The sequence below is a fragment of the Cricetulus griseus genome, assembly GCF_003668045.3.
Source record: "Cricetulus griseus strain 17A/GY chromosome 1 unlocalized genomic scaffold, alternate assembly CriGri-PICRH-1.0 chr1_0, whole genome shotgun sequence".
Lineage (NCBI taxonomy): Eukaryota > Metazoa > Chordata > Mammalia > Rodentia > Cricetidae > Cricetulus > Cricetulus griseus.
In genome coordinates this window covers 193,868,859-193,881,650 of record NW_023276806.1, presented here as the reverse complement: position 1 = coordinate 193,881,650, position 12,792 = coordinate 193,868,859, and the positions used below count along the sequence as shown (strand labels likewise).

Here is a 12,792-nt window from a genome sequence, read left to right as displayed (position 1 = left end):
AGTGCTGTGTGACCATCACTACCGCCAGTTTCCAAAGTTTCTCACTGTCTATAACAGAAAGTCCATGCTCAGTAAGTAGCCATTTCCCGCCCCTGCTAACCTCTGATCTACTTTCTGATCTCTGCAAATTTGCCCATTCTAATTAGCTTCACTTTTAAATTTAACGTTCTTTCTTGTCTAAAGTTGTGTTTTAGTTTCTGCCTGTGGTAAATGTGGTGATAAAAAAAGATGAACAGAGGGTACCATTAGAAACCTTACCACGGGGGAGGCTTTTCACTCGGCCCACTGTTCCCTCCCACTCTCGGGAGACATCTCGCTTAACTGGCTACACAAGCAGACCAAGCTAGAAGGCTCATTGTGAAGCTAGAGGAGCACACAGCCACCCTGCCTTTGGGGAGATGACAGTGGTCAGGGACACATTTGCTGCAGGAGATGGACCACTCCGGGGTCACCAAAGTCTCTCCCAACTTAAACTCAGACTGACTGCTTTCGTCTAGGTTGTTCCAGACTGATGCATCACCTATCGCCCCTGCACAGTTCAGAATGGTGCCGTCGGGGCTGGTTTAAGGTTGTGTTTAGCTCACCAGAAGCCTGTCAAGGCTTCTGTCATTTATACACAAGTGCCAGACAGGAGACCAGAGCCACTCTGAGGAGGTGTGACTCGGGGAAGCAGGCCCTCTCTGTGGTACCAGTATTGGCAGTGGCCTCTGGAAGCCATTTCTGTAGCCAGGGAGACATGGGTAATGGTGGGGTTGAGGATGGCAGCTTGGACCCTTGACCTGCAGAAGCAGACCACGGTGTCTAATGACGTCCTTGAAGCCATGCCTTCCCTCAGAGTTCCTGCTGGATGCTGAGCCTGGAGGGTGTGAGGAAACAGACTTCTCTAGGCACCACAGCTTATGTCTTAACTGTTCAACAGCAAAACCAGTCTCACTCATTTGGAAAATCTCTCTTCCATCCACAGATCCAAACTTGATTTTGAGCGAGCAAACATCTGGATGCTTATTCATTACCATTCATCTTTTCTTTTCAGTTCACTAGAAATGGTCCCGACTTCTATCAAATTAGAGAATTGTAGCCACTCCGTCTCTACAGGGAGAAGGGAAGATCTACCTGTGGTTTTCTTTTAGAGGTTCCTTGTGCGACACCAAGGGAAATGGGGATTTTGTTGTTTATTTCTAGCAGTAGCTAACTTCTTTTTATATTAAAGCAGGAGGTCCCTCTAGCAAGAAGACCATCTCTGGGGTCCCAGCACACCTGGTCCCCTCCCCCAGGCGCTTGGCAAGACTGCAAGCAGATGGCCAAAACCCAGAAGCTCTCCTGGAAGTGCAGACTCATTCAAAGAGCCCCCTCCCACAGAGCCAAGAGTCAACTGAGGAGGGACAGCCCCCTAAGAAGGATCCTTCTCCCAGCAGCCACCTAAATCCACCTCAGGAGGTCAGCTCTTCAACACTTGGTAATCCTCAGCCAGCCCAAGACATATCTCCAAAGGGGAAGGTAGGGGGTGGTCAGGCAGCCCACCTTCCTCCAAAGATAATCACTGAGATGGATGAGCCTGAAGATGAGCCTGGGCCGCATGAGCTAAAAGCAGAAGGACAGTCTTCTACTATTGCATCTCAAGAGCCACCTCAGCATCCTAACCCCCCTCCCCAACCCAGCCCTCAGCCAGACCAGGATAAGAAATCTGGAGAGAGCAAAGGAGCTCCCAGAACCCTCCCTGAACCTGCTGGACCCGACCCAGCTTCCCTCAGTCCTCAGAGAGTGCAGGATGAGGGAACTGAGCCGGCCAACCCTGCACCCAGCAGTTCCCCTCACAATCCCCCAGAAGATCCTGCCCCTTCTGATGTAGTGAAGCCTACTGGGGGCTCCCAACCACCTCTGAAGGACGGAACCCCCAAAGCAGAAGTTGTCCGGGCCAGTACTCCTTACCCAGAAATTCCACCTCCCCAAGACAAATCCACAAACTCAAAACATACCCAGGTCATGGAGCAGCCCATGGCCTTGCTTCCTAGAAGCCGACTGGCTCCCACCAGGCTTCCCCAGCCCCAGAACCTGGCGCCTCTCCAGAGCAGGAGACCCACACCCAAGCTTCTGTCTCCCAGCAGGGAAGAGGCTTTGGGGACAAGCTCTGATCAGACCCCAGCTCCCTCTCCAAGGTCTCTCCCAACTCAGGATGACCCCGGTAAGCTTCCTCTCATCAGCCCTCCCCAGTCCAAACCGCCCCCAAACCCAAGCCCCAATGCAGCCCATAGTCCACAGCAAGCCCATGCTGGAAAAGCCAGCGAGGTGAAGCTCCCACTTATTAGCCCCCCGGTCCAGGAACAAGCCCAGCAGCACTCCCCCAACCCTCCCCAGGAAGAGGCGGCGGCGCCCACAGTCCATTTCCCACATATTGCTGCCCCCTCTGTGGAACCTTCACTCCCTCAGAACACTAGGCCAAGGCCTGCTTCGAAACCTGCAAAGGGAAGGGAAACTCCCAAAGTAGGTCACGGTCACGCCTCCAACAAGAAAATTCCAGGTCTGCAGGCCTCACCTCACAGCCAGGAGACTGCTAAGCAGAAGGACACAAGGAAAAAAAATCTCAGGCAGAGAGAGACAGCTAAAGGGTCCCCACACCTGAGAAAGATACCAGCCGGAAAGTCTCAGACAGCTCAGCAGTGGGAATCCCACAACAAGCCAACTCCTAGGAATGTGTCTCACCCCCTTGACTCGGGGTCCCCTCTGAGCCACACCAAAGCCACCTCTGCAGACCCCCAGAACCAGGAGGAGAAAACCCGCAAAGCACAAAATTCTGGAAAGAAGGACTTGGCTCAGTCTATAGGTACGTCCCCAAACCCAGAAATGTCTGAAGGATTAGTTCAAGAAAAGGTCCTCAGTGAGAATCAGTCAATCCAAGAAGCCCAGCTCCCACAGCCTGCTGCCAAGTCAGGACATGGAGAACAGGCTCAAAAAAAGGAAAGGTCTCAGAAGAGAGAGGTTTCCGGGAAGTCTCCAGAGCAGGGGACTGCAGCCCCTAGCCAGCTGAGGGCCAAAGAGACACAAGCCCTTAAAGACTCCAGTGAGCTCAGACAGGGCTATGCCCAGAGGCACAGCATACGTACATCTAAGCAGCAATCCAAAGAAAAACGAACTCGAAAAAATGGGGATGCACCACAGAGCAGAAGCCCTGCTGCTCCTCAGGATCAAATGTCAGAGGAGGAGCCCAGCAGCCGGACAGGAAGACTGAGAGCCAGGGGCAGCCAGAGCATCAAAGTGTAAGCCCTGGTTCTGGAGAAGCTGTGACCCCTGGAAGCTATGCTGTCAAGCAAGGAGGTGCCACTGGTTTTCTTCAGCGACCACCAGTCAGCACCTCTCTTTGGGGTTGGGGGTTTCTCAGAAGTCTTTGTAGCTCTGTTGCCCTTGTGGCAACAGCTGGGGGAGACAGCTGGTCTGCTGCTGGTGTCATCAAGGGGCTCTGTGTTCAGCTATGAATTTCAATAGGACTTATGGCTGAAGAAGGGCAGATTATCATAACATTTTGTTCTCTTCATTAGGAACATTCACTTCTAGACTAGAAAATTTCTTCATGCTTTTTGCATTATTGGAGGGGCCTGCAGCAAAAAAAAAAAAAAAGAAGAAGAAGAAGAAGAAGAAGAAGAAGAAGAAGAAGAAGAAGAAGAAGAAGAAGAAGAAGAAGAAGAAGAAGAAGAAGAAAGCTTGAAGGTTTTAGAGATTGCCAGCCTGCACTCAACTCATGAGGATGCATCGCTGCAAGCCAGACACTGGCCAGGCCAAGCATTCGAAGTCTGAATTGGCATATGTTTTTGTTTGTACATTTCAACACAAGTATCTTCCTTCTGTCTTTGAATAGGAACCTCATGGTCCATGTCTTCATTATTCCAAAGCATCTGGTTGAATTTGTAGGGAGAAAATTCAGGGGAATCAGTTTTTCTTATATCTTTCCATATTATTGTGTTATATTCCTGGCAATGACTAAGGGACAGCCAAAGCCAGCCTTGGAAAGCTATTAGAAGGAAGTATGTGTGCATCTCACACAACCACACTGTGAGAAGGACCAGGGTGCAGCAGGCTCTCAAGGGGCCAGCCATTGAGCATCACCAAGGTTCTTGTCATCTTCTGGACTAAGCAAAAGTCTAGGACTGCCATCACTTCTCATCATTCTCCATTCTTTGAACTACAAATGGTTACATGTCATTCTCTCTACATAGCAGGAACATGCCACCAACCACTCTCAAGTCACATCTCACCACTGCTATAAAGGGATTCATCTAAATCATCCTTAATCCGAGATTAAAAAGAAAATCCAAAGAAAGGCTGATTGCCACTTGAATCAAACATCCTTTTACAACAGTCAGCTCTGACCTGGGCATGGCTACCACACCCATAACCCACTGGGTTCACTGCTCCATATGGAGACTGTTTCTGGAAAGGAGGGTAATTGCAGTCAAGACCACCATCCCACGATTCCACTCTTTTAAAAAAGAAAATAATCATTAAGTACCTACTGTGTGTACAGGCCAGGTATTGATATTGACACTATGTTTGATATCCATATTTCAGTATATAACCAATGACTAGTGCCTGTGTTTTCCCTCATACAAAAGGTATGTGCTTACAAACTTGTATGAATAGCAAATGTTATCTCTGGTGTGGCAGAGGACACTGATTTTTTTTTTTAAATCAGGAATGTAGGGAGTGGACAGAATCTTCTCATAACTATGAAATATTAGTAGGTATCCTCTGATTTATCTCCCTTCTCCAGGATAAAAGTTACAGGCTGGTTTTTGTAATTTATGTTTATTAAGTGAAGGCATCATCAAGAAGGCTTTCTTGAGCATTTTCTATGTGCCAGACAAAGTAATGGTAGCTAGGTATATCACAAGATGATGCTGACACTCCAGGGAACTCTGACAAAACGGTCCATTACTACACCATGTAATTAGGGTTCTGGAGATCCCAAAGCAGGCTTAGCTGTATTTGGCTTCCCATAGATAAGAAAACCTACTCATTTAATTTTCTAGGCTGTAGTAAGGGCACTCACTCAATGACTGCCAAGGAAGGGCACTGAGTTCCGGCTGCTGGAACCATACCAGGAAACACTTCAAAGAGAAGTTCATCCCTCAGCTGAGACTTCAGGGATGCAGAGTTGGTCAATGGACGGGTGCCGAAGAGCATGCTTCCTGTTGCCTAAACACACAGGCAGGAGCAGCTAGTGTCTCCTAAGGACCCGGGACCCGGCTGCCAGGTGAACTGTAGGTCTATCTAATCTGTGCCATGAGAAGGAGTTTTGGAAGCCTTGTCTTGTAACAGCATGGGGAGGGCAGGGTGCTTAAATTTATACTTTAGGGATAAAGTTAAGGAAGACAATACTAGAAACAGAATGATGGGCACATCATAGTGGGAGTTGGGACAGAGCTAGGTAAGGGCCTGAAAGATAGCACTGGTGTCGGGAGGTCAAATCCAGTTGGGATTTAGCTTGGCAATTGAGAGGGTTGATGATGAAAGACAGCAAGCAAAGGATCTCCTCTACATTTTTTTTTTGAGAGGGTCTCTCTATGTAGCCCTGGCTACAACTAGAACTTGCTATGTAGACTAGACCAGGTTGGCTTTGAATTCACAGGGATCACCTGTCTCTGCCTCCTGAATGTTTGGGTTAAAGGCATGTGCACTGTGATGCCCAGCACACCACTCCTTTTCTATATAAAGAGTTTGGGGTGCTTTTGTGGGTCAGAGCCTCATCTGAGAAGCGGGCTCTGGAACCACGTTGGGTGTCCTCTTTGGTACTGTTATGGGGGCCTCTGGAGCTGTTTCCTTAGTGTCTGAGTGGGATGCATTAAGCAAGTTTCCCTCTGCTGTGGAGGAGGCTCTAACCCTGGGGTTCATAATAATAAGAGGGTTTTTTTTCTTTGTGATTTTCTGTGGTTTGAAGTTTTATGCCTCAGATTCACTGCTGTTGGACATTTTGAAAGGAGAGCGGGAGACATTGTCTCTGGTGAGAGGTTTTTACTGCTAGTCTTGGTTACCTTCCCACAAGGAAAAGCTTCAATTTTTCAAAGCAGAGCAGAAATATATAAAATGACCTCTTTCCATCTATACTAACAGGCAAAGTTCATATTGCTTCCTCCTGGGGTTTGTCACTAAGAGATCTTTTGAGAGAGAGAGAGAGAGAGAGAGAGAGAGAGAGAGAGAGAGAGAGAGAGAGAGAGAGAGCTAGCCATGGTGGACTTTAAAAGTCACTGTGCTCCTAATGTTACCTTCTTAACGAAGTCCGGTGTTTAGTGTTCAAATCAACAGAGAACGTTTCCATCAGGTGTAAGAGCCTTCTTCACGTATGTAAAGAGCTGAGCCCCAAAAGAGAAGGCACGATCAAGCAACTCACAAAAGAGGAAGTGGAAATGTTCAATAAACATGTCAGGAACAGTTCAGCCTCACTGTAAGTTAAAACAGAACATACTTTTTTTGATACCACATTTTTGATACCAGATATAAAACAGATTAAGACCTGTTTGGGTGAAGTGTTGGTGTCAACAGTAGGAGGCACATTGGCATGCCTTTTCTGGGGAACAGTTTCTCACCCCCTGTCAAAGAGATGCAGTTTACAGACCTTTAATCTGATCTCTTAGAGGAAATGTCTGAGAGAATGTTCATATCAAATTTTATAATGAAGGTTAGAAATAGTCCATGTAATGGAATTTCTGAAATACATTTATAACACAGCCATCTGCTAGACATTTGCCTTATGTTGCCCTTATAATCATGTAGAATCTTTACTTAGAAGACAGTGTTCATTACAAATGAGGAAGAAAGTTTGGTTAAAGAGGTACAGTCAGTATGGCTCTCATGTTAGCTCTGGGATGCTAGATTGTGACTAGTTTTTTTTTCTGTCATTTGTGTTTTTGGTATTTTCTAAACTTCTACAGTGAGTTCATGTGTATTCTGAAAAGGGAAACAGAATTAATGCACATGTGTGTACTTCACACTTACGTATGTATGTACATACGTGCACACATATACACACAATGTAAAGGGCTGCCATGTCTATTTGGTCTATTCCAATTTGACATATTAAAGGACTTTCTGAGAGTCGGCAGTGGCTTGCAGAAGAGCAGAACAGGTCCTTCCAGACATCAGATGTGTCATCTTACAAAAGAGTCACCATGTGTTGGGTGACTTTGTAGAGTGGATGGAACTGAAGTTTCTCTTTGTGATTTATGTTCCACTTATAACAACCGGTCTACTTGTTGGTTATGAAGAATCTAGGTGCCTTTTTCATTAAGTAGCGTGTGTGCTATTATAGTAGAAAATGGAATGTTCCTAGTATTCATTAGCTCACTGACTTAAAATACTTTTGAGCAAGCTCCATAGGTAGAAGTACATTTCACAGTATCATGGCCCAGTAAACACATCCACACATAGGAAATAAAATATCGTAGGACGCCTTTCATAGGCAACGCACTAACATCTTCTGTGGTGCTGGGTTTAAATTTATAAATGCAGGTTATAGCTTACTCAATCAATTTTACACTGTAGTTTGCACTCCACAGTGTGAAAAGCTATGAACTGAGCCTTCTGGACCTCAACCTTATCCTGTTCTAGGGCCTATTTGCTAGGTCACCTACTTTCTCTATCTGCCTTCAGGTTGGTTGGATAGGCTAACCTCAGCTTCTACTGAATTCTTCTCTGAGAGCAGGATCTGATATATTGGCAATTAAGTCTTTTGTTATTGTTTGGCCTCAGCCTGAATGTACCGAAACTTCTTATACATAGCTATAAGCTCTTATATAAAGCTTAAAAACACTTGAAAACACTCTCAATCAGTGACTATGTCACTAGTAAGTAATGAGCCAACTCCCTTGCCCTCAGCTCCATGGCAACCCTGTAAACAACACTGTTATAATAAAGGAGCCTCCAAATTCCACTTGCAGTGCTGATATGGTACCTAGCACAATATGATCATAAGTGAGTTTACATGCATGGTAGGGTTTGAAAGACTACCTTCAGTAGTAACTTTATTGTGTTGACTAGGCATCCAAAGAAGAGAGCAAATGCCCGCCCCTCTTGTGTGTTGCTGGTAGGTGATGTTAGCACAGTAGACCTCTAACCTTAAAGCTGACTGTGGGATGGCCATCATGGGCAGCAAAATCTGAATACCTCCTGTTAATGATTGTAACCTTAGAAAGTCTTGATTACAAATGACACTGAATGTCAAAATGATCCTTGGAAATGCAGTCTAGTTGGGAGTGAATGGATGAGTATACAGAAAGCTCCCAGAATAATGTCTGCCCTGTGGTAGGTACTGAGATGAGCGTTTGTTAGCACTAACATGTAAACAGCATAATAATAATAATAATAATAATAATAATAATAATAATAATAATAATGATGCATTTGATTATGAATTAGAACAGGACAGTGTGCCCTACTTAAACTAGGTGGAAATGTTTGTTAAATGAAATTGTCTTCTCTGAAAATCCCTTTATGACTTTAGCCTTGAGTAAGTTAAGGAGCTTAAACAAAATTAGAATGATATTAAAAAGAAATGGTAGTTCAGCATAATCCCCAAGATAGAGGGCTTCTTCAGTAGGCATTCACAGTCAGACAAGAAGAGGCATCAAATCTGAGCTGATGGTGAATTTCTTTGTGACACAAACATCAAACGCTTAGGATAACAGCAACAGCTGGCACATAGTACATGCTCAATAAATGGTATCTATTCTTTTTATTGTTATCTCATTGTCGATAGAGATCAAGTATATTCTACTGGGTAGATAGCTCATGCTGTCACTTTACGTGTCTGGGTAACAAACAAGCACATTTATTGGTTTTTCTCTTTGTGGTGAGTTGAGACAAAGTCTGGTTTTTACTTCTGGATCTACCAACCCTCAGTTTCCAAGAACAAAACTAAACATCCAAGTGAAGAAAAGCAGGAAAACCTTTGCTGGGGAAAGTGACCAACGACATAGTGACTTGGGGACAGTTGCTCATAAAGCTTAATTACGGCCAGGTGCACCAGCATGAGCCTGGGCCCCCACTACTCATGAGGCTGAGGAAAGAAGATCCCCTAAATCAAGGGAAACTGTTTTGGCTGGTGGCAGTGTGGTGCATCAGCAAAATTTATTCAAACATATTGGTCAAAGTAGAGGAAACTTTAGGCCTGTGCTAAAGCTCCCTGCAGGTTTCTGTCCCCTCCTGCCTGTCACTGCTACCTTTCCTTGTCTCCAACTTTCCCATATAATACAGATCTTATGTAGTAAGCTTGCAGTCTTGGTGTTTGCTCTCCTCCATATTTTATTTCCTTCAAAGCAACAACTAACAACTTCATGACAAACTTGCTCATTTTGTAAAAAGTCCTGGATTTATCATATGTTTTAACTGGAATGTTCTGGAATTGGTGTCTGAATGCTGTCTTCACCTCCACTGAAGACATTACAAAACATGAAGTCTGCAAGGAAGAAAAGGTTTTGAACTTCATTTTCTCCGTATGTGAATCTATTTTCACACACGTTCTTTTCTTCCTGGTGTGGCATCTGTTTTTGTTTATATAGCTGGTTATCCCTCTGATTGGACATCGAAGAATAGAGCATCTCACTGTTCCAGTAGTTCAGCAGATGCTTTCATTTCACCATAGAAACATGAACATTACTACTCTATTTCGCTGGACTTATGAGATAGCTTTCTGTGTAGCATCCCATTTTGCTATGGAAAATTATCATGGGTATTACATGAAATGATTTTTCTGATTGCTGTTATTCCTTTCTTAGAGCACAAACAGACATGATGTTTTGAGATGCAGTTCTGTATTAGAAGAATAGTTTCTTTTGGTATCTTCAGCTTTGTGAAAATACTCCCTAATGAACTCATTGTTTTTCTTCACTTCCCACCACAAAGTGTATAACTATTCTATTAGAAATAAATATTTTACATTCTATAGCACATTATTGTGTTTTAAGTTGTCTTAAGCCCCTTTTCATGGTTGTATATTTCATGATGTATATTTTTATGTATATTTCCTGTAGGGGGTTGTGGGGACTTACTTGTGGATATGTATTAATCCTGGCAGGGATAAATTACTCTTAATTAAAAGAAAACTGCATCTTTTCATGGGATAAAGAAAGGAATGCTTTTTAAGTCACTGGGTATGGAAAACTTTTTCTTCCTGAAAATTGGAGCCTATTTTCCAAGTCATCCATTCCAGAGACTTTCTTTCAAAGAGAGAAAAACTAGTGGGAATGCAATTCCTTTGCAAAATTTCATCTAAATATTCACAGACTTTCCTATTGAAAAATGATCAGCCTTGCGTGTATGGAGAGTGGTCACATGGATACTCTACACAAGTACACATCTTACTACCATAAAAACATTGCTTATTAAAATGGGCTTTCACTTTCCATATTATTCACGGCCTGGCCACTACATGGCAATTTAATTAGTACTTCCTGCCCTAGAAGTTTTCCTGTGATGGCACATCCTTAACATAGATTATTTTCCCCTTTCCTGTCTGTAAAATATCCTATGTTGCCTGTGTGATACAATATTAAACATGTCCGTGGTTTGTTCCCAGTGTGTTGTCATTGTCACATTTGCTGGTTGGATTGGATTCTGTGCTCATTCTTTTAAAATGCATTGTCCAAATAGTATTTAAGTCATTTGACTTCAAAGGAATGTGTCTAAATATGAGGTGCAAGCCATTTAAGATCATTTGAAAATCCCTTCCAGTTGTTCCATGTCCTTTTGCAATTCTACTGCGTCTGGTAATGATACTATCCATAAAGCAACTTTAAAATCTGCCATGCTTCATTAAACTCATTTATGCTTCCTTGTAGGCATTTAAATAAATTTAACCGGCCTATATAACGAAGAGCTCGTGCCTTTTGTGGTCTATAAAGTAGTTTACATGCTTTTTAAGCATTGCCTCAAAGTACACCTAAATATAGAGACTTTGACTTAAGATGACACTCAGGAAGTTTAAGGCAGTGCCTTGGAACCTGAGTAATTCTGCCGGGTTTTAGCTGAGAAGGGGGATCTTTTGTCTTCTGCCGCATTAAGATATTAGAAAAATACATTGTAAATGATATGACTCTCTAGTCCATATCACTAAAGTGATGGCATTCTAATGTAGTTTAAGTCATACAAACACATTATCTGTGCTTCACATGTCGTGTTGCTAGATAGTCAGACATTAAAGTGTTGGAATTACAGTTGCACTATAGCATCAGATTGAGTGTTTCTTTGTTATACCATAGTACAGATGGCTTATGTCTTAGGAAGCTAGAAAAAAGGAGCCCATAGGAAAACCATATTTTGAATTAGCTTATAGATAATATATTTCTATAGAAAAGATCAAGTAGATAAGAAAATAAATATATGTATGCCCGCACATTATATATGATCTTCTCTACAGCAGTTATTTCAATGAATATGGCCTCCAGTTTTTATGTTTAAAATATTCTTATTAATTCTTTGAGAATCTCACACACTGTAGTTTGATCATATTCAGCTCCCTCCTCCTAACTTCCCAGATACACACTCTCTTCCACACCCACCCAGCTCTGTGTCCTCATTAGTGTTTACTCTTGGGCATGTGGTCATCTGCTGGGGCACAGTCAACCAACTAAGGGGCCACACCCTTAGAAAAAAGGTCCACTCCCACCTCAGCTTGTGCCTGGAACTTCATGCCAGTGTCCACTTCTTTCCTGGGTTTTGTCTGTCTTGAACTTGTTCATGGTGTCGCATCTGCCCTCTCGTGTCTGGAAAACACTGTTTTTGTTTCAGTCACTCACTACCCGTGGCTCTTACAATCTTTCCTCTCCCCTCTTCCACAGTGATCCCTGAGCCTTGGGAAGAGTGAGTGTGATATGGGGGATTCCATAGTCTCTTATTCTCTATATCTTGACTGGTTGAAGGTCTTGGAGTTAATTCCTCTGACCTTTGAGGGATGTACTAATGTATAATGATAAATCACCTGAAGTCAGCTTACAGCTATGTCCGTTTAACAAATTAAAGTCGTAGGTTCTGCCTGACCTGTGATCTGTCTGACCACAGGTCCTGAAAACATTACCAGGTCTGGGTTCTATCTTAAAGAGCAGGTCTTAAATCCAACCAGAAAGAGGTTGGTTATTCCCATGACATTTGTGCCACTATTGCCTCAGTGGGGATCCCTGGGCACGTCATTCATTACTGCAGCTCTCAGGGGTCACAGCTGGATGGACTGGGGATTTCTCTTCTCCTTTGGTAGTGGGCTCAACACCATCCAGCACTATGAAAACTCATCAGTAGTAATGGAACATCTAGGCCAGCAACAGCCTGATTTCTCCATGTTCTGACTTACGTTGGTGGTGCCTTCAGCAATAGGGTCTCACTTCTAAGTTCTAGGGGGTAACCAAGAGCAAGAACAATAGCCTTTAAGGTTTGGGGATCTATGGGACTCTGCTGGCAACAACTCCAGAAGAGGTAACCCAATCCTGACACTGAGCCTTCTTTAAATTAGCCAACGATGTCTGTTAGTGGATGAAAAGATAATAAAATATGGAGCATTTATATTTTAAAATTAAATTTTTATTTTATTCAATTTGTTCAGATTTATCTTGTCTTTTCCATAATGTTCCAGTCAGCCAGATAAGTATTTTATGGGGGAAGAAAAGAAGCTTAGGGTATACCTCCTCCATTACCCATCTTCTTAGCTATAGTGAATTTTGGGGGTGCTGCTGGAAAGTGTATATATGAATACATTGTGTGTGTGTGTGTGTGTGTGTGTGTGTGTGTGTGTGTGTGTGTGTGTGTGTGCATGTGTGC

The 12,792-nt window shown here is 43.5% G+C and overlaps 1 protein-coding gene across 3 annotated transcripts in view; it reads left to right on the top strand.

Moving 5' to 3' along the window:
- Lrguk (leucine rich repeats and guanylate kinase domain containing) overlaps positions 1–12,792 on the top strand; it is a 111,977-nt gene that overhangs the window by 71,131 nt on the left and 28,054 nt on the right. For 2 of the 3 annotated variants that reach the window (XM_027391413.2, XM_027391416.2), the window contains one exon: positions 1,211–10,786. The exons of the other annotated variant lie outside the window; for it this stretch is intronic. In XM_027391413.2, coding sequence (XP_027247214.1) covers positions 1,211–3,258 — 2,048 coding nt within the window. In that variant the 3' untranslated portion in view covers positions 3,259–10,786. Of the gene's footprint in view, positions 1–1,210; positions 10,787–12,792 lie in introns of those variants that run through there. 3 annotated transcript variants of the gene reach the window in all.